At 35.7% G+C, this 21,417-nt stretch overlaps 1 protein-coding gene across 2 annotated transcripts in view; it reads left to right on the top strand.

The window, feature by feature from the left end:
• Positions 1-1,120: 1,120 nt before the first annotated feature.
• PNPT1 (polyribonucleotide nucleotidyltransferase 1) overlaps positions 1,121-21,417 on the top strand; it is a gene marked incomplete at its 5' end in the record, with an annotated part of 39,868 nt that continues 19,571 nt past the window's right edge. The window contains 13 exons of one of the 2 annotated variants that reach the window (XM_082671837.1): positions 1,121-1,281; positions 5,838-5,898; positions 6,500-6,574; positions 7,288-7,393; positions 8,284-8,333; positions 9,353-9,416; positions 9,514-9,561; positions 10,501-10,614; positions 15,514-15,700; positions 16,577-16,628; positions 17,030-17,087; positions 19,089-19,185; positions 19,637-19,739. In XM_082671837.1, the coding sequence (XP_082527963.1) occupies positions 1,121-1,281; positions 5,838-5,898; positions 6,500-6,574; positions 7,288-7,393; positions 8,284-8,333; positions 9,353-9,416; positions 9,514-9,561; positions 10,501-10,614; positions 15,514-15,700; positions 16,577-16,628; positions 17,030-17,087; positions 19,089-19,185; positions 19,637-19,739 (1,176 nt within the window). The remainder of the gene's footprint in view (positions 1,282-5,837; positions 5,899-6,499; positions 6,575-7,287; positions 7,394-8,283; positions 8,334-9,352; positions 9,417-9,513; positions 9,562-10,500; positions 10,615-15,513; positions 15,701-16,576; positions 16,629-17,029; positions 17,088-19,088; positions 19,186-19,636; positions 19,740-21,417) is intronic. The other variant, XM_082671838.1, reaches the window with a different exon arrangement.

Raw genomic sequence — 21,417 nt, 5'->3', positions numbered from 1 at the left:
AACAAGGTAAAGTCAAAGGTAGAGGAAGAGGCAAAAACTACTTTAACACTAAATACCTATAAATAGAGTTAACAGTAATCCCTTCTATTGGCATGGAAATTCCAAATCAGTGATAATAGCTCTTGAGAGCAAGGTATAAGGGAGCTGCTTTGCCACCAAATATTGTAATTTGTCTGTCTGGAGTTAACACTTTTTGTTCTTAAAACTCTGCTTGAATGTGCATTGGATTTTGTTTGGATTTCTTTGGGGGGGATGGGATTATGACCTTAAAAGAGTAATATGACCCTCACAGTAGAAAAATGATCATTGGTTCATTCCAGGAACCACGTAAAGATTTTCCAACAGGCAGATTAAGAGGGGTGGGAGAAATTTATCCACCCCCTAGAAATGGATCAAATTCAAATTCCAAAAACCTTTTTCATTTTCCAAAACATTTTTTTTAAATAGTAGCAAGCACTTTGCATTTAAGAGTTGGTTTAGAAAGTATTAACACTTGACCAAAACAGGCAGAGGAATAAACTGCTAAATATTATCAGTGGAAAGGAAGATGAATCCAAAATGATCATAAAGATATACAAAATGACGATATAGGTCAACAAGAAGTGAAATTAACTTACTAGAAATAAATTAACGCAAACCTTCGTAGTAATATATTTGTTGCTTGAATTTATAAAATAAAAGCCAGGGCGAAGGAGGGGAGAGAGAAAGATCTCTTTCCATGGCCCACTGCGCAAATTCTCCTAATTCTCAGCTCCCATAAGCCAAATAATAATGTGTTTTCTGATTACTTCTATTACTACTATATTTACTCTACTTATTAAACACTTACATTATTCTAGGACTTTCTTTTAAACTACTATAGCAAAACAAAAAACAACCAAAAAGCCCACATTATTTTTCTAATTGTTGTTCATTGGCTAATACGGAAAGAAGGACTGGTTAAGTCACAATCGCGTTCAGATAGGTTTGGCCCTCTCTAGGTTTCGTAGAAAGCGGCCCGGTATCCGCTTCCCCGGCGTTCCCCACTGCACCGCGGAAACGAAACTGCATTAGGCTCCGCCCACTACCTGCTGAGCAAGCCAATCAGGGCGCAGCCCGGGCTGAGCGCTTGCCGGGTGTCATGGCGGCTTGCAGGCCTTGCTGCTCGTGCGTCTGGCTCCGGCCACTGGGCCATGGTCCCCTCCGTCTGCCAGGGCGGAGTCGGACACTCACCCAGTTGCAGGTGCGAGCACTATGGGGTGGCGCGGGGTCGCGAACCGTGGCCGTGGACTTAGGCAGCAGGTAAGGAACGGTGTGCGTTCTCTGTTCTTTCACAAGGCATCATGACAGGCCAGCCCGAGTACATTCACCTCCTAGAGTACGAATCCGACACCCCAGGTCTCTTTCCCCCTCTTTATCCCAAACCTAAATTCCAAATTTCCCTTTCCGGATTTTGAGTCTGTCTCTTGGCACCCTCCTTCTCGCGCTGTCTCAGCCTCGTGCCCTTTGCTTTTTGTTCCTCCCTTCTGCCCCACTCCGGGCTTCTTTTCCCCAGCTGAGTCTGTCCACCTGTTTTCCGTTCCCTTTATTTTCGGGGACTCCTGGGCTATGAAATGAAAAGATAATGCGTTGATCATTGATGCTTACGTCATCCAATTCAGTTTACTGCCTAAAAAGCTTGGCCTGTATGACCCTGGGTAGAAAGGGAAGGGCAAGGTCAGTTTATTGAACGCCGGTTATATGATACTCTCATGTTTAAGCCTGTAGTAAATGTATTAAAACAGAGGCTCAGAGAAGGTTAGGTAGCTTGCTCAGAGTCAACCAAAGCTAGTACTATGAGGCTAGGTGGATTTTGAACTTGTTTTTCAAACCGTTACTCTCTTTAGGGGTCTGTCTGCCAGAATTCATGTCGAAAATCACTTTTTAAAAACTACCGGATTCATTTTTAGAATAAATAAAACTGCTAATGCTTACTTTATATATCTACACCTTTCACATGTACTTTTAAAAAAACTTTGATCCTAGTTCATACAAAAGCCAGAAAATCTGGCTTTGAATCCAAGACTTCCTCCCTAAGTTACTGAATGATCTTTAAACAAGTTACTTCACCACTTTCGGCCCCCCTCAGCCCTCCCTCTCTGCCCCGCAAATGAAGAGACTGAATTAGATAAAGATTCAGCAAACTTTTTCTGTAAGAGGCTAGATAGTAAATATTTTAGGCTTTGTGGGCTGCATACTGTATCACATATTCATGTGTGTTTACAAACCGTCTAAAAATGTAAGAAACAGTCTTAGGTGAAAGGCTGTAAAGAAACATGCTGTAGTTTGCTGACCTCTAGGCTAGATGATCTCTAAGGTCTTTCCACCTCTGGCATTCCTTGATTTTGATTTTTTGAGGGAAAAGATATCTCTTCCATTCTTCAAGGACCGAACATTTATTCTTCTCTGAAGAAATGCCCCAGAACATTTTACTCAACAGACATTTCCTATTTGTTAGGCAGGAGGGACTCAAAGCAACAAGATTAGCCTCTGCCCTCCAAATTTTTCATGAATAATCTACTTTGAATCTTTCATTTATTAGTCAACCTGGACCTCTTTTGTAACCTCTTTTTAAACCTGTGTTGTGTGTTGTAACAATGAGATTCATAAATATCATACCTGCTGGGTAAATCAATTATTTTCTTTGTCATAAGTTTGTTGTTTGCAGCAAACTTTTTTGGGTGATTACTATGTACCACATACTTTATACTTGTTATGTGTATTCTTTACAGTGCCCTAGGAGGTTGTATACTACTGTGGTAAATGTATTGAATACTTACAGTAACCTTTGGGGTAACTTTAATTTTCATTTCAACAAGTTATTTTTGAGCATCTACGATATTGAGTTACAAGGCACTAGAGATTGTTTGATGAGGAAGTAAGATAAACAGAGGTTCAGTGCTGAGAAAATCAGTGTGGGAAAGGTATTAGGTATGAACAGGGTGCTGAAGGAGCACAGAGGGATGTTTATCACACCCTAAAGCTTACTGTTCAAGGTGAATCCTGAAAGGCAAGGAGAAGGTAGCAGAGAAAGTGGCAAGCGCAATTGCAGAGAAGTGAGAGTGCATTGAGTAACTACAAATAACTTACTGTGGATGGAGTGAAAAGATGAAATGTGAGTTAGCAACAAAGCAAGGCCAAATCTTAAAGGTGGATGTTTTGTTTTGTTTTGTTTGCAGGGGTGGGGGTGGGGTGAGTTTTGTATCAATACTACTGAATTTTTCTTGGTGGAAGTTGGAGTAAGGTGGTTACATTCCATACCATTTTGCAAGTGTTTCTAAAAATGTTCTTTAAGCATATCTCTCTCCCTGGAGTTCTACTTCCTGTGGCAGATGGCTCCTCTTTTCCCTTCTATCTTCCTAAGCTGCCTCCTCCCACTCTTCTGGCCACCAATAGGATCTCCCTGCTCATCTTATCCTTTTTATTATTTATTTTTTTGAAAAGTATTTTTTGATTAGGTATTCACTCACATGGTTCAACATTTAAAAAGCTCAAAAATCTCCTTCCCATACAGTTCCATAGCCACCCAGTTCCACTTGCCACTGATGTGTTAGCAATCTATTATGTATTAATATTTGAAGGTATTTTATACATAAATGTTTGGCAAGTAAACTGATAAGAGGTAAAATCAACCATGAAATACAAAACTAATAACAGATTTGCACCAAAAACAACTAAAAGTGCATTAACAGAAAATATTACATAGGTCAGTTAGCACCAACTGAGATGAGACAATGGAAAGTAACCACCTGGTTCTTTACATACTATAAATTGCACACACCTGGGGAAAAAACAGTTTAAATTAGGGCAATCACCAAGGCAGGACCATAGGACTATCTGGTGGGTGGTCTAGGATCCCTAAAGGAGACACTGGCTAGACTCAAGAGAGGGAACAAAGAAAGTAGGAGGATTTGGTATTTGACTATAAATCAAGCATGGGTTTGAGAACATTTGGGGTACTGCAGAGCTGGTTTGTTTGCTTGTTTGTTTTTCTCTCACCAACTCATTCAGTCCCCATTGTAAATACAGTCATCCCTCAGTATCTGTGTGGAATTGGTTCCAGGACCCGCCGTGGGTACCAAGATCCAAGGATGCTCAAGTCCCATAGTCAGGCCTCCCTATTCATAGTTCTGCATTAGATGATTCAACCAACCGAAGACTGTGTTTACTAAAAAAAAAAATCCATGTATAAGTGGACCCTTGCAGTTCAAACCCATGCTGTATATTAGCTTTAGAAGCTTTTAACAGTGCTTCCCTGGCTCCACTTCTCTCCTGGTTTTTGATACAATTGGGAAGGCTTATTCTTAGCCAGGATGGATAGTCCACTCCTTGGCTCAGCCTTGTCAGTATCCGTACTCTCTTCCTTGATACACTCGTTTGTCAGTTGGCAGACATCTGGGTTGTTTCCATTGGGGAGCTGTTATTAATAATGCTGCTGTGAAGGTTCATGTGCAGATTTTTACATGGACATATGTTTTCATTTCTCTTGGATATATACAGGAGTAGAATTGCTGGGTCATATAGTACTTCTTTGTTAACCTTTTGTGGAATTGCCAGATTATTTCCCAAAGCAGATGCACCATTTTACATTTCAATCAGCAGTGTATGAGAGTTCCAATTTCTCCACATCGTCATCAACACATAACATCCTAATAGATGTGAACAGTATCTCATTGTGGTTTTGATTTGCATTTCCCTAGTGGCTAATGATGGTGAGCATATTTTCATTATTTGTTGGCCATTTGTTGATCTTCCTTGAAGAGACATCTGTTCAAATCCTTTGCCAGTTTTTAAAACTGGGTTTCTTTTTATTGTTAAGTTGTAAGAATTCTTTACATATTCTAGATACAAGTCCCTTATCAGGTATATGATTTCAAAATAATTTCTCCTATTCTGTAGGTTTTCTTTCACTTTCTTGATAATATTCTTTGAAGCATGAAAGTTTTTAATTTTGATGAAGTCAGATTTATCTATTCTTTTCCTTTTGTTGTGCTTTTGATGTCATCTATAAGAAGACGTTGTCTAACCCAAATTTATAAAGATTTATTCCTGTGTTTTTTCCTTAGAGTTTTATAGTTTTAACTTTTACATTTAAGTCAATAATCCATTTTGAGTTAATTTTTATTTATAATACGAGGAAAGGGTCCAACTGTATTAACTTTTTTGCATATGGATATCCAATTGTCCCAGCACCATTGGTTGAAAAGACTGTTTCTTTCCCCCGTTGACTTTATCTTGGCGCCATTGTAGAAAATGAAGGTGTCTGCAGTCAATCTTGGAGTTTATATTTGGAAAGCAATGAGGGAAGTTTTAAAGGATTTAAGGAGAGAAATGATCTAGTTTGTGTGGTAAAAGGCTACTTTAATCAACAAGGCAAGGGTGGTAAAACAAAAGAGACTAAGGTGGTAAATGGGAAAAACACTTAAGAAGACAGCTTCTGGGGATATATGTATACATATAAATGATTCACTTTGCTGTACAGCAGAAACTAACACAACATTGTAAAGCAACTATACTCCTCTAAAAATTATTTAAAAAAAAAAAGAAGAAGAAAGCTTTTGCACCCCAGAAATACTGTGTCATTCAGATTATCCTGTGCCTTGGTTTCTATGTTTTTCCTAAAGCAGCTCTTAAATTCCCCTGTATCTTCAATAATGATAGTGAACTCTATCCCTTTTTAGTTTGTTTTTTGCTGGTTGGGGGCCTGTGGGGCTTGGTAACCTTTAGTTCTTCTATTAGAATCTTTAATTGCTTTATACTAAGCTGGGAATTGTACTGATGACCTAAGTCCTTTTGTACTGAATTTTTATTTTAAACAGAAAATTAGAAATATCCTCTGGAAAACTGGCCAGATTTGCAGATGGCTCTGCTATAGTACAGGTAAAAAGTCCAAGTTGTTAAATTTTCATCTTAAAAATGGTTATCAAGACTGGTACTGAATATCTTTACAACATCATGTAACTTCTTAGAATTTTGGTATTGGAAATTGATTCAGACCATTTCTAGTGTCAGAACCATTCCAGACAACCAGTGAGTCAGAGGACTAGGTATATTAAATGAACTTTAAGATCTCTTCCAAACTTGGGGTTCTGTTTTATTCTTGTAAACTCTGTAATGCTTTTCTAGAGAAAGTAATTTTACAGGTTTCTTCAATAGTAATACTTGGGAAATTTTTTATAGGCTAAATTTCCTAATAAGAAGTAGAAAATATGATTGGATGTGACTACGCTATCAGTGAGCCTTTTCCCTTTACTTCTGTTGCTTTTGAAAAACTTAGTGACTATTCTAATACAGATCATGATCATGCAGAAGGGATTAAGATCGGACTACTTGTGAATAATTATTTTCATAGTCATTGTGTCATGGAATAACATTTCTTTTCCCTTCATTTAACTGAGGGAGGATTCAGTCATTCACTGCTTATATGTTAATATCTGATTTTAAAAAAATTTACCAGTGTTGTTGTTTATGTTTAACTAAGTCAGGTGACACTGCAGTGATGGTCACAGCGGTCAGTAAAACAAAACCTTCACCTTCCCAGTTCATGCCTTTGGTGGTAAGTATTTGCTGATTTTTCTGAACTGTAGCATAAATATATATATTTATAGCATAAATATAGAATTTGTAGTATTTTCGTCCACTGTCTAGTGAGTACAAAGTGTACTTTGCACAATAAAGGATTTTCCTTAATTGTTTGATACTGAGTCATTAAAAGAATTTAAAATGATTGCTTCATAACCAATTCTCATATTAGTGGTAAGCATACTTTACAAGGTCCAAGTTCATTAAGTTGACAAAAACAGTGGAAGTGCACAAGTACTTTGATGTTTAATAAGCAATGAATTCATTGCTTTCATAAATTTCCCTTTAGTATGAGTCTGCAAGTATATGTTTGGTGAAGAGTAAAGAACTCATTAGTATTTTATGGCTTCTTTTATTATGAAAAGGGGAATGCAGTTATATCTAAGAGAGGTAATACAAAAAAGGCAATGTTGAACTTGACCAGGATAAGCTACTGTGGGAAGTAGGGACGCTACACAGTCATCTGACTAAGTGGAAGGCTTTTTAAAAATCCATTTGCTGAAACACTTCTATCAGCTCTCCTTTCCCTAAGAGATACAAAACACTAAAAGTAAACAAAATGTTCTCCACTTGTAGTCTGGAATATGCTGTTGCAAGCTCAGGAGAATTGTACCTATATAGAAATTCTTGGGGAATAGTTTACTACAAAAAGCAGTCGAATGAACTGCATTTTCATTGCTGCTTCAGGTTGACTATAGACAGAAGGCTGCTGCAGCAGGTAGAATTCCCACAAACTATCTTAGAAGAGAGATTGGATCTTCTGATAAAGAAATTCTTACAAGTCGAGTAATAGGTAAGATATTAAGATAGAGGCATTAATCCTCTCTGATAAGCCTGTGTTAGTATCTCTTTTCTTCCATCTGTATTCTACAGTATCTCTTAAATTTTCTTTCACTACATTAACACTGCCTCAGATTATTTACTTTCTGTATCCCCTCACTCAAATGTGGGCTCCATGAGAGAAAAAACTTTTTGTTTGTTTAATACTGAATCCCCTATACCTGGCATACTGCCCAGCACAAAATAGGCATTCAATAAATATTTGTTGACTAAATGAATGAATCTCTATTAATCACATAAATTCTGTGGCCCACGCCTCTACTCTGTTGAACCTATCCTGAGTATTTTCCATTTTTATGTTCAACATGGTAATTCCTGAAAGCATTATATTCATCGACTACTGAAATATGTTTATAACCTGTCAAATCTTCGACATCCTTAAATATTGAGGATTATTTGTAGTCTATAGCTCTTCTACCCAAAATTTCTACTTTATATTTATATGCATTCATCAGACACAGAAAACCAAGGAAGGATTTTCTTTTGGTCTACTGTTGGTTAAGTCTCTTTCCTCTGCTTATATAAATAAATAACAAATAAGCAATGAATTCTGATGCCTGTGGAACCAGAATGAAAAGCTGCTCCCCAATTTTACACTTGGGTGCTCTTGCCCTGCTAGTTTTTCATCTTTAGGGCATTATGTATATTAATATTAATATATGTATATTTACTGACCCTGTCAGTAAATTAGTCCAAGGGTTTTGTTTTTGTTATTATTGTTTTGTTTTATTGAATGGCTAGTTATATTATTTTTTAGCTTGTTTAATGAGGGAAAAGTTTTAAACTGTGAAGCAGCTTCTGTCAGTAACTATTTAATGTCTTTTCTTTTTTTGCTTTTGGCAGATCGTTCAATTAGACCTCTCTTTCCAGCAGGCTACTTTTATGATACACAGGTAGGTTCTGTTTTAGGTTTATTTGTTTCCAGGTCAATCAAAAATGACTTACTGAATCTCTATTTAATACTTCCTAGGCTAAACATTATAAACAGTACAAAATAAGAATTTTTGGTGATCCTGTTACATTTTACATTAAGTTTTTTTAAAAACAATAATTTTTAAAAGCTAACATTTATTTGGTGTCAATTTGAGCTGATACCTGAATTACGAGTAGGAATTAGCCAATGTAGGAGTGTAGGAAGATGGAATGGGAAGCACAGAAGCCCTAAGGCAGGAAAGAAGTTGGTAAATCTGAAGAAAGGTTAGAGTGATTGAGGTGGGTGGGGACAGTTCAGGCTGGGCCTTGAAGGTCATATTAGTAACAGACTAGGACAGTTGACACAACTAATCTTTATTACCTATTTTTATCACTGGGTCCTCTAAACCTCTACTTTCTTATATTTTAATACTTTGTGAATATTACTTTCTTTCAGAATAATGACCCATATACTTTAATTAAGTAACTATTTTATGTATTTGAGAAAAATAAATATGCCTTGCAAATTTCCCTTTGCAAGGATGTCACTGCCTCAAGAAGTTATTTTCCTAAGTACATGACATAGGCATATTATTACAGTGTAATTTATTTGTCTATGCTTAGCAAACAGAAGACAATATTTTTATGTAACATTTACTAACATAGCTAACATTTACTGAATACTTTCAACATGCTCAGTATTATAAATGCTTTACGCACAATATTTCCTATAATTTTCCTAAGAACTGTTTAGGAAGATGCTGTTATTTTTCCCTTTTAAAGATAATGAAACTTTTTGAGGCTTAATTTAAGTAATTTGTCAATGGTCAAGCATGTAGTTAAATGATAACCAGAATTAAGGGGTTTGACTACAAAGGCCCTGCTTTTAACCATATAGCGCTCCTATATTTTAGGACAAGATGTTAATCGAAATGATAATCCTCCCAAATCAAGCAGATTTTTTTTTTTTAAGTGCTGTGAATTTTTTCCCTTGCACCAGATCCTTTGTAATCTGTTAGCAGTAGATGGTGTTAATGAACCTGATGTCCTAGCAATTAATGGTGGTAAGTATAAAAATAAAGATTCAAATTATTACTGTTGTTTTTTTAAGTGATGAAATATTTTTATTTCAGCTCTTATTTTTTTCCTTTTTCCTTAAAGCTTCTGTAGCCCTCTCATTATCAGATATTCCTTGGAATGGACCTATTGGTAAGTTAGGTTTTGAAAATAAGAAACATTATATTTGTTTCAAGAAATAAGAGTAAGCATGCTATAGCAAGGGCATAAATTTATTGGCTCTGAATTATTATTTCTTAGGGAGTTGAATTAAATGACATTCTAAGAAGAGTCCTTTCAACATTTTGAGATATTTTTATCTTTGCTTTGGGTTTTGTTTCTTATAGCAGTATGTTATGGTGTTAAAGATTATTTTGTTTTTAGATACTGTGACTTCTTAGTTGCCTCTTCTGTTAGAGGACTTTCTCTTTTTTTGGACTGGGAAATTGTCAGAGTACATACTCTTTCAGGATAATACAAACATGTTTGTAACTTACAGCTCTTATAAGTTGTAATCATGCAATATACAAATGATTCATCAAGTAAATAATTATTGACTGTCCTAAATGCCAGATACTGAGCTAAGCACCAAAGGAACTAAGGCAGACTAGGCATCAGCAGTACAAGATGAATGAGACAGTTCTTGGTTTCAGCATAAGTGAAACAGACAAATAATTATTGATATTTATAAACAATATTATAAAAGTATAGTCAGAGTGCTAAGAAAATGATAGAGAAGGGCGGGTTTAGTCTTGTGAGGTCAGGCTGTCAAGGAGAGCTCCTCAGAGTTATCGACATTTAAGCTGAACCTTAGTAGGGTCAGATTGTAAGCACTTGCCTTAGAGAAAGTACATTCTAGACCAGGAGAAGAACATGAGCATAATCACAGAGATGTAGAAGAAATGGTGTACTTGAGCAACTGAGTAAGGCCAGAGGTAGGGTGAGGTAGTATAATCTGTGGGCCTTAAATACCATGATAGAAATATGGATTTTACTGTGGTCACAATTGAAGATAGGGATTGAAGCTGTCACTAAGATGTCTTGAAAACTGAGTTTTTATTAAACAGTTGCCAATATTTTAATATGTTTTAGGGGCAGTACGAATAGGAATGATTGATGGAGAATGTGTTGTTAACCCAACACGAAAAGAAATGTCTTCCAGTACTTTAAATTTAGTGGTTACTGGAGCACCTAAAAGTCAGATTGGTAAGTAGTTTAAGTGGTAGATTTATTCTGGATTTTACTTACAAGTTCTGGCTTCTTAAAAATGCATTTAAACTCTTTTTTTGTATGTGTGCTTTGTTAATTGGCCATAAAGATTTTTGTTTTATTGCTGCCCTATTTTGGTAGCGCTCTTGCTTCATATCAGATAATACCTAAAATTATAGACTGTTATACCACTCTAATTGAAATATACAAAAGTCATTATCAAGATAATTCTAGTAATTATTTTTAGACAGATAAGCTAGTCTAAAATTTGAAGTTCCAACTATGGTAGTAAATTAATTGTTTCATTCATTTAAATATGTTAATTTGGCTAATGCAGTCATTCTAAGTCTGTTTATTGTCCTCTGAGAAAGAGGTATCATATTTCCAGTAGGTGGAAAACTAGTAATAAAGTAGAAGAAATGCTCTGACCATGGGCCACCTTCACTCCTTCTACCTAAAATGTCATAATTGCATGAATGAAAATCAGGGGCTGGTTCTGTTGAAGAAGAATGGGCTTTAACAGTCCAAATGACCTTGGTTTGAAACCCAGCATCTGCCACAGTTAACCATGGACAAATTAATTAAGGTCTCTTAGCAGTTTATTCTACTATGTGACATGTGATGTCTGGAACTTTTTGACAATGGATCTTCTAATGTGGGAACATTTTGATGAAACGTAAACTATTAAACTTTTAGTTCTTTTTCTGTACAATTAATGTGTGAGACACCTCATTTCCAGCTTCTTCTTTTGGAGTGTTAGTAATAAGTTAGAATTAGGTATTATCAATATATATGATAGACAAAACACATGAAACAGGAGTTGTGTATTGTCTACATGTTAGTTAGGGATTGTGTGGTTAAACTAAATAACAAGGCTTAAACAAGATAGGAACTTATTTTTCTCTCAAGTAACAAAAATTCAGAGGTAATAAGTCCAGGACAATTACAGCAGCTCCATAATGTCTTAAGAAATCTAGATTCTTTTTAGCTTTCTACTCTGCTATCCTCAGGGTGTGGCCCACATCTTCATACTTATGAACAGGCTACCAGAGCTCTGGCCAACTTTTCTAACTTTCTAACTTACAGGCAGGAGGAAGAAAAAAGAAAAAGGGGAATAGAAAAAGGAGTGTGCCCTCTGAGTAAGTCAGCCTCCCTTTTAAAGAACTTTCCCAGAAGTCCCCACATAGCAGTTTCCACTTACATCTTATTGGACAGAAGTGTGACACATCTGCATCCATGACTACAAGGGAGGCAAGGAAATGGTTTTTGGATTCTACCTTGAGAAGGTGGGGAACTATTGAAATATAGAGAGGATTCCAAAGATATGGGGAAGCTCTGAATAACGAATGACCCCTACATCATATTTGAGCATCTCAGAAAGGGCCTTGAGCAGAGTATTGGTTTACTATTTGAAGTTCACTTGGTCTCCATCTGAAATTTTTTTTGCTGAAAGTTACAATGTTCATTTAATTCCAATTAGTAAATCGATTTGGCTTCTTTACAGGGCCTTTATGATTAGAATCAAGGTTTGTAAAGTATCCGGCATAGTACCTAGTACCTAGTAAGCAAACAGTCAATACCTGCTATTACCATTAAGACACAAAATAAACTTGCTTCTAAATGGTCATATAGCTTCTATCTGCCTTAGAATTTGAACCCCTCTAATTTTAAATAGATATTGGAGGAATGAACTAAGGATCTTTACTGTATCTGTGGCATGCCACAGAAACCCGATAGGCAGCCTTCCAGCTGGCTGTTCTCACCCGTTCCTCTCTAGATGGAAGAATGAAACCAGAAACTGCTTAAACCATCACAGGGTAGTCTTGAGTAATTATAAGGAGGCTGAACGTGATTCAGAACCAACCTGTAAGGAGACTGGTTTCAGAAGTTACCAGCATCCATTTTATGACTTCCACATCACTATTTTCAGCCAGTACTCTGTACTTTTGTCAAGGTATACCAAATATACATCTGACCCCATGTTCATGTATTAAAGTTAATATTGGGTCCAAGTCAAATATCATCATCATGGAACTTCTGGGATACAAAACTACAAAAAAGTAATTGCTACCATTTCATTATTAAAATATTTAGGGCTTCCCTGGTGGCGCAGTGGTTGAGAGTCCGCCTGCCGATGCAGGGGACATGGGTTCGAGACCTGGTCCCGGAAGTTCCCACATGCCACAGAGCAGCTAAGCGCATGCGCCACAATTACTGAGCCTGTGCTCTAGACCTCGCTAGCCACAACTACTGAAGCCCGCATGCCTAGAGCCCATGCTCCGCAACAAGAGAAGCCACCGCAATGAGAGGCCCATGTACCACAACGAAGAGTAGCCCCCTCTCGCTGCAACTAGAGAAAAACTCACGCACAGCAAGGAAGACCCAATGCAGCCAAAAAATAAAACAATAAAAAAAAGAAAAATGAATTGCTTTGAAATTTAATTGGTGAAAACAAAGTCTGAGTAATATTCATTTTCTTTGCCATATTCTCTTCTTTAAATGAATTTACTGAGGTATAATTTACATACATTAAATGCATGTTTGGGACTTCCCTGGTGGTCCAAGTGGCTGGAGCTCCGCGCTCCCAGTGCAGGGTCCGGGGTTCAATCCGTGGTCAGGGAACTAGATCCTGCATGCATGCCGCAACAAAGATCCCTCACACTGCAATGAAGATCCTGTGTGCTGCAACTTAAAAAAAAAGATCCCATGTGCCGCAACTAGAAAAGATCACACATACCGCAACTAAGACCTGGTTGCAGCCAAATAAATAAATAAATAATTTTAAAATGCATGTTTTTTTAAATTTTTTAAAAATTTGTTTATTTTATTTATTTATTTATGGCTGTGGTGGGTCTTTGTTGCTGCTCACGGGCTTTCTCTCGTTGCAGCAAGCGGGGGCTACTCTTCGTTGAGGTGTGCAGGCTTCTCATTGCGGTGGCTTCTCTTTTTGCAGAGGATGGGCTCTAGGTGCGCGGGCTACAGTAGTTGTGGCACATGGGTTCAGTAGTTGTGATTCATGGGCTCTAGAGCGCAGGCTCAGTAGTTGTGGTGCACAGGCTTAGTTGCTCCGCAGCATGTGGGATCTTCCCGGACCAGGGCTTGAACCCGTGTCCCCTGCATTGGCAGGCAGATTCTTAACCACTATGCCACCAGGGAAGCTCTAAATGCATGTTTTTAAATTTCCAATTTAATTCTGTGAAAGTGAGAGGTCATGGGAATACAGATAAGAAAAAGGATATAACCATCTCCATATCATGGTATCAGAGGAAGCATCTTCATGCCTCAAGTGAAGAACTGAAACCTTACCTCCCTTTACCCTCCCCCATGTATATTTGTTTATGTTTATCTACATTTAGAACCACAATAGGGAAGTGTCACAATTTTTGCTTTTGCTTCAACCATCAGTTTAGAAAATTCCAGAGAAGGAAAGTATATTGTACTTACCAATATTTCTGCTTAACATGTTCTTAACATGGTTTCTTCCTTTATTGTTTGCTTTCTGTTTAGAGAACTTTCCTTAGCCATTTTAGGGTGACACATTTTCTTCTTTCTCCTTCATCTAAGAGTCTTGATTTCTCCTTCATTCCTAAATATCTTCACTGGGTATAGGATTCTGGGATGACAGTTCTTTTCTTTCAGCACCTGAAAAATATTATGCCTCTTCCTTCTGGCCTCCATGGTTTCTGATGATAAATCTGCTGTTGTTTGCTTTTCCCATATGGGTAAGGTCATTTTTCTCTGGCTGGTTTCAAGATTTTTTTCTTTGTCTTTGGTTATCAGAAGTTTAATTGTGATGTGTCTTTCTTTGGGTCATCCTATGTAGGGTTTATTCAGCTTCTTGAATATGCAGGTTTATGTCTCTGCCAAATTTGGGGAGTTTCCAGCTATTTTTTTTTCCCAGTACTTTTCAGCCCTGCCATCTTTCTCCTCTCTTTCCAGGACACCAGTGACACAAGTGTTATATCTTTTGTTACACTTTCACAGGTCTGCTTCAATTGACTGATGGAATTCCAACATATGAAGCATATAAGTAGATTTTTTTTTCATTCTCCATTATGCCTAGAAGACTTAGAAGTGACTTTTTAGGCAATAATAAATCTTAATGATAACATTATGTGGTTAAACATATTAGTTATGATGGCAACTATGTATTACATGATCTTTGACTTTGGACAAGTTGAGGAATGCCAGAAATGGCACACAAGTTGGCAGGAGTCTATTCAGCCTTGTAGAAACCAAAGCCAAAGCTGAATAGTAGATTTTAGCTAGGTACCATGCTAGAAGCCTTACTTTGGAGCTTCCCTGCTTTACACAGGAGTTTTACTGTTACAGAACTATAAAAACAACCTTTTTATGGTAGTAGCTAGGGTTCTCTAGTTGGCTTACTTGAAACAGTATCACTACAAAGATTTCCCCACCTGTGCAAGAATTAGACAATGTGACAATGACCAAATTAAGTGGGAAGTCACATCAAATATTGTTAAACAGGAAACATTTATTGGCCACCTATTGTGCTGATATTATAAAATTACATTTTAAATACATTTAAAAAAAAAGATGCAATTGTACATATTAAAAGATGGAATTTTATGGTATTTGAATTATACCTTATAAAGCTGTTATAAAAAGTTGTGTGCGTAGTTTATTTTCCATTTCATTTTTTATGAGAAATCTCTCATTAAATTTATGAAGACTATAAACCTAACTTCAAATATCAAGGTTTCTTTATTCATTTACTACTGTTTATATTTTGGAATTATGTTGATTCTGAGGAAAGAAATCAAAAAGGATTAATAAAATTCATCTGTAGTATTTATGTCATGTCATGGTATTTGAAAATGCTATATTGGTAAAAGGTTCAATGGCAGTCCTTTTGTTTTTTCTTTTTTTTTTTAGTCATGTTGGAAGCCTCTGCAGAGAATATTTTACAGCAGGACTTTTGCCATGCTATCAAAGTGGGAGTAAAATATACACAACAAATAATTCAGGGCATCCAGCAGTTGGTAAAAGAAATTGGTGTTACCAAGAGGACACCTCAGAAGTTATTTGTTCCTTTGCCAGAGATTGTGAAACACGCTCATAAGTAAGAACATCTGTACAAAAGAAAATATGAAAGTGTCACCAGATTTAATTTCCTCTCAGAAAAAACTTCTCATGGAAGCATTGTCCATGCATTACTTCTTAAATAGCACCCTTCTATTTTAAGAGTCATTGCCATAAATACCAGTCTAATGCTTTAAAAAGGATAAACCCACATCCCTCTTGAAGGGCCTAAGTTTGAATCTCAAAGGAAAGGGGAGAGTGAGTTTACTGGTGAAGATTCAGATCATCCTCATATCTCTCTGTGTGAAGGAAAAAGAGTATATAAAGCATAAGATATTTGAATATCTAAGGAAACTGTTGAGGTTCTTGAAAAGAAATACAATCACCACTATATGCCCAGTCCTTATAATAGTGCCTGCACATAAGCACTCAGTAAATTATGAATGAATGACCAGAAAATTATTTCACTTTATTTGAAATAAATTGAAAAAGTTAATATTTCCATTAGTATGAGTCTCACAGCCATTACTCAGAGATTAAAGAGGTATATACACTGTCCCCAACAAAAGCGTTGCCTGCAATAACAGCCAAAACACGTAGAACAGGAAAAAACAACTGGTCATATGAGAGAGACTGAGCAGAGAGAAAGAGAAAAATCTAAGGTGAAATTAATTGAACAATGAAGAAGGGAGGGCATGTGTGTGATTCCCTTAAGATGTGAGGAGAAAGAAATTTGTGTTTTGTATCATATTATAAATAGTAAACAGATTAGCAGTGTTATAGAGCAATAAATACATATTTTTAATTCTTTATGAAATGTTAAATATTTTAGATTATTAAATATTTCAGTTTTGTTTATAATAGACACTGCCTGGTGTTTCCAAATATGCTGACATTTATTTTGTGCTTAAAATAGACTCGCCATGGAAAAACTCTACGCAGTTTTTACAGATCATGAACATGATAAAGTAGGTATACCTGAATGATAAAGTAGGTATACCTGAATTTTGTTTATATAATTGTTCTGGGAATTCTTTTTTGTCATAGCTTACACAGTTTTGTTTATGAATATTTGTCCTGTTTTTATGAAAAATCTCTAAACAGAAAGCTAAATAAAAGCCTAGCTGTTTGCTTCTCCATTCTCCTGTTGTTGGGAAGGAAGTTTTAGGGAAAACTTTTAGGGAAGTGTGGAAATATATTTAAATGAATTAAACAGGTAATATTCCCTACAAATCAATAACCAGTTTCAATATTTTAAAGAATGTTACCATGAGAGAGAAATCTGATTACTATTACAATGTGTTAATTGTATAATAATTTAAAAAATAGAAATGTTAAATATAATAACTGAACCTCAACTTTCTTTTAGATTTCCAGAGATGAAGCCGTTAACAAGATTAGATTAGATACAGAGGAACAACTAAAAGGTAATTTTTTTTTTTTTTTAGTTTAAAAAATATTTAAAGGAAATAATAGATTTTAAAGTTTCAGTTGTGAGACCTTGAACAAATTGGTTATTCTCATTACTCCTTAGTTTTATCTTTGGTAAACTTAAAATAATGATACATCCCAAGGTTACTGTTAAATTGACCTCTATAAATGGGTAAGAACTGCACCTGACATAGAGTGGGCACCAATAAATGCTGAATGTGAGGTATTCCTGACCTTTTCTGGATCAAACTCTCATACTCCAAAATGGGTATCGTTGTATCCTGTCATGAAAATCTAAAAGATATTCTTTAAAATTCTTGTTCTTAATTTGTAAAACTGCAATACTAATAATACATGGTTTGTGGGGATTGAATGAATAAGTCATTTACATCTGCGCCTGGCACATAGCAAGTGTTCAGTAAGTGTTAACTGATGTTATTATTAACATGTGGAATTGTAAAATTTAGATTTTAGAGAATCTTGCTCTCTAAAAATTAAACACAGGATTTGATTGTTTTAATATCAATCACAAACTGAATGTGTACCAGGCATGACATATAGTTCTCGTTAATTTTTCTGTTAACAGACAAATATTCTCTCACCTGAGTATCTTATTTTAAGACAAAAATTCTGCTGCTAGCCTTGATATTAAGGCCATTACCTATAATTGCCATTGAAAAAGTTTGGTCTTTTCTCACTATATTTCATCCTATTAAGAATTAGAAGTTGTTGAACTGAATGAATAAGCATTTTCAGAACTCTAATGGAAAACTGATGAATTCATAAAAGTGCTAACAAAAGATCAAGATGAAAAAAAATTAATTACATGGGACTGAGTGAACTGATGACGATGATTATAATTTTTGTGACTTTCTGTTTGAATAAAAAAAAAAACTTTGAAGCATTTAGTACAAAATACAGGTTAATATCTTTATAACTTTGACCTGGGAAATAATTTCTTAATTTACAATAAAAGAGCTAATCATAAAAAAAAAAGAGAAGCTGTATAACACCTGTTGCCTTATTTAAAAAGAAAAGTGATTTTGTGTTTGTATTAATACATAATAGAATACCTTCATGACCCTCTGGGTTCATAGGATATTTTAAATGTTTTGTTACTAATTATTTTCATCTCCAAGTGCAACTCAGTTAAAGCATAAAAATTCATATTAAAATATAATATTTAAAATTATTCTTGCCTGATGAAGACACAATTCTTAATATATCTCTCTGTGGCCACTTCTTGTGTTCTGGTTACTTTAAAGTTATATTTAATAAACCAATTGCTTAAGAGAACAGTGCTTAAAACTTGGCATAAATCAATTGGTAAGATAAAGTAGCTGAACATTTAAAAGCATAAGCCTAGGCCGACAAATCTGTATTCAGGTTACAGCTGTCAGTTACTACCTGAGTTATCTCAGGCAATTTACTCCTCCTCTTTAGGCCTGTTTTTTTCTTCTGTAGAATGGGGATAATAGTAATAGAATTTACCTCATAAATTCCTATAAAGATTAAAGGCATTAAAAAAAAACATGTAAATTACCTGGGTTATGAAAGAACTTGATAAATGTTAACTAAAAACTAGTCGGTAGGGATTTGTAAAATATAAAAAAAAATTATTCCTCTATTTGTGGACCAAGATAAAAAGATCCTAAGGCAAAAGAGTTAAGGAGACTACTCTTAAAAATATCAGTTAAACCTTCTCATGATATGGTGGGCTAGATTTGTCAGATAACAATGTAATAGAAAGCTGATTTCAAAGCACTATTGTTCTGGTAGAAAGCAAACTAAGTTCCCATTAACAGTGCATTTGAGGTATAATACTTGTGTCTCTCCTACTTAAAAACATTTAATTTATCTACTTTGAGAACTAAATGTTCAGAGTCAACTCCCTTGGCTTACTTCCATAGTTAATTTATTTGATACTGTGAACTTAAGAGAAATCTTATCTTCCAGAAAGAGAAAATCTTTGTTTTGGTTTGTCTTTTCTTCTATAGAAAAATTTCCAGAAGTTGATTCCTATGAAATAATAGAATCCTTCAATGTTGCTGCAAAGGATGTTTTTAGAAGTATTATTTTGAATGAATACAAAAGGTAAACATATCCTTTTTTAATGGAATTGAAAGCAGGTTTCCTCAAAAGTGGCAACTTGCTCAAAGCAAGAGACTTTTTTTTTCAAGTAACAGGAAAGAATTATATAATGTTTATTTTATAAATGGATACCTGTTGAAGAGTGTGTGCATTGGGTAGATGTGTTCATCTCTCTGTGGGCCTCGTATAGAGCATTGCTTCACAGCTGTGACTGCATGTTAGAATTACCTGCAGAGCTTTTTAACAATATAAGTGTATGGGTCACAACCCTTGAAATTCTGATTCAGTGGGACTTAAGATGGGGCCCAGGTATCTATATTATTTTTTTAAAGTTCTACAGGCAGTTATGACATGCAGTTCAAGTTGAGAACTTCCTGGTAAGATTCAAAAGATAATGTGTGATTTTTCTGACTTCCAACACTGCTTTTCTTAATTATTTCCTTTATTACTGTAGGTGTGATGGTCGAGATTTGACTTCACTTAGGAATATAAATTGTGAGGTAGATATGTTTAAAATTCTTCATGGATCATCATTATTTCAAAGGGGACAAACACAGGTAATATATGTAAAAAGCTACAATTATTTGCCAATACAGGATTGCTTAATTAGTTCTAATAGAAGTACATTATGTAGGTTTTTAGCATATGGAATATATTATCTATTCAGAGTACTTTGATTTTTAAAAAATGTTTAACAGTCAAGATAATGAACGTACCCAAGAGTTTCCTCATGCCTCACTATAGTCTCTTCTTCCTGCTCCCCTCCCTTTCCTTAGGCAACTACTGATCTGCTTTTGTCACTGTAAATTAGTTTGCATTTTCTAGAATTATCTAGTATTTTTATTACATTTTTCTTTTAATCTTAAGTACACAAAATTAAGTCACTCATACTCCTCAGTTTATGACATATTAGCATTGTTGGTCTATGGCCAGGCCCTCACTTTTTTTCTCCATTTAGCCTGAACCTTAGTCCTATTCTTTTCCTTTACCTATTCCCTTATATTTAACACATATGTGTATGCATTGTTTCATGTATGGTATTATGCTTTATTTTAATTATGTTAATCACTAAGTTTGCCCATCTAATGGGTACAAAGTGGTGTGTCATTGCTTTCATTTGTGTTTCCTGATAAGGAATGAACTTCTCTAGCCAGTTAACATGATAACTGTATAAACCATACCCTGGGGGGCTGCAGACCTCCAGGGCACTCTTTTCACAAAGATAGTGTCCCTAGAGTTGAGCAGAGTGGTAGCCCTAGTTAAGGTTTGCTCTTTTGTGAATTATCTGCTCATATCCTTTGACAAATTTGTTTTTTCTTTTTTTAATATGGTTTACTGTCTTTTTCCTGCTGGTTTTTTTTTTTTTTTTCTGTACGTGGGCCTCTCACTGTTGTGGCCTCTCCCATTGTGGAGCACAGGCTCCGGACGCGCAGACTCAGTGGCCATGGCTCACGGGCCCAGCCGCTCCGCGGCATGTGGAATCTTCCCGGACTGGGGCACGAACCCGTGTCCCCTGCATCGGCAGGCAGACTCTCAACCACTGCGCCACCAGGGAAGCCCTTCCTGCTGTTTTTCACTGAGTTCTTATGTGTTTTAAATATTAATCCTTTTCAGTAAACATAATTTGTATGTATCATCTCTCTCTTTGCCATATGTCTTTTAACTTTGCTTGTGGTAGCCTACTATAAGCATACCTTGGAGATACTGCAAGTTCAGTTCCAAACCACTGCAATAAAGTGACTATCACAATAAAGCAAATCACACAAATTTTTTGATTTCCCAGTGCATATAAAATTTTTGTTTTATACTATACTGTAGTCTATTAAGTGGGCAATAACATTACATCTAAGAAAATAATGGACAAACCTTAATTTAAAAGTACTTTATTGCTAAAAAATGCTAACCATCATCTGAACCTTCAGCAAGTCATAATCTTTTTGCTGGTGAGGTTTTGAAAATTTTGAGAATTATCACAATGTGACACAAAGACACAAAATGAGCAAATGCTGTTGGAAAAACGGTGCTGATAGACCTGCTTGACACAAGGTTGCCACAAACCTTCAATTTGTAAAAAAGGCATTATCTGCAAATAATTAAAAAGTTAAACACAATAAAGTGAAATGCAGTAAAATGAGGTATGCCTGTATATGTCTACAGTGAACCCGAAATCTTTACTTTTGAGGTCTTTAAAGAAATCCTCCCTTACCCCAAAGTCACAAAATTATGCACCTACTT

This window comes from Grampus griseus (genome assembly GCF_964374135.1).
Source record: "Grampus griseus genome assembly, chromosome: 15".
NCBI classification, from domain to species: domain Eukaryota; kingdom Metazoa; phylum Chordata; class Mammalia; order Artiodactyla; family Delphinidae; genus Grampus; species Grampus griseus.
Note: the sequence above shows the minus strand (reverse complement) of the source record. Positions and strands in the feature narration are given on the sequence as shown.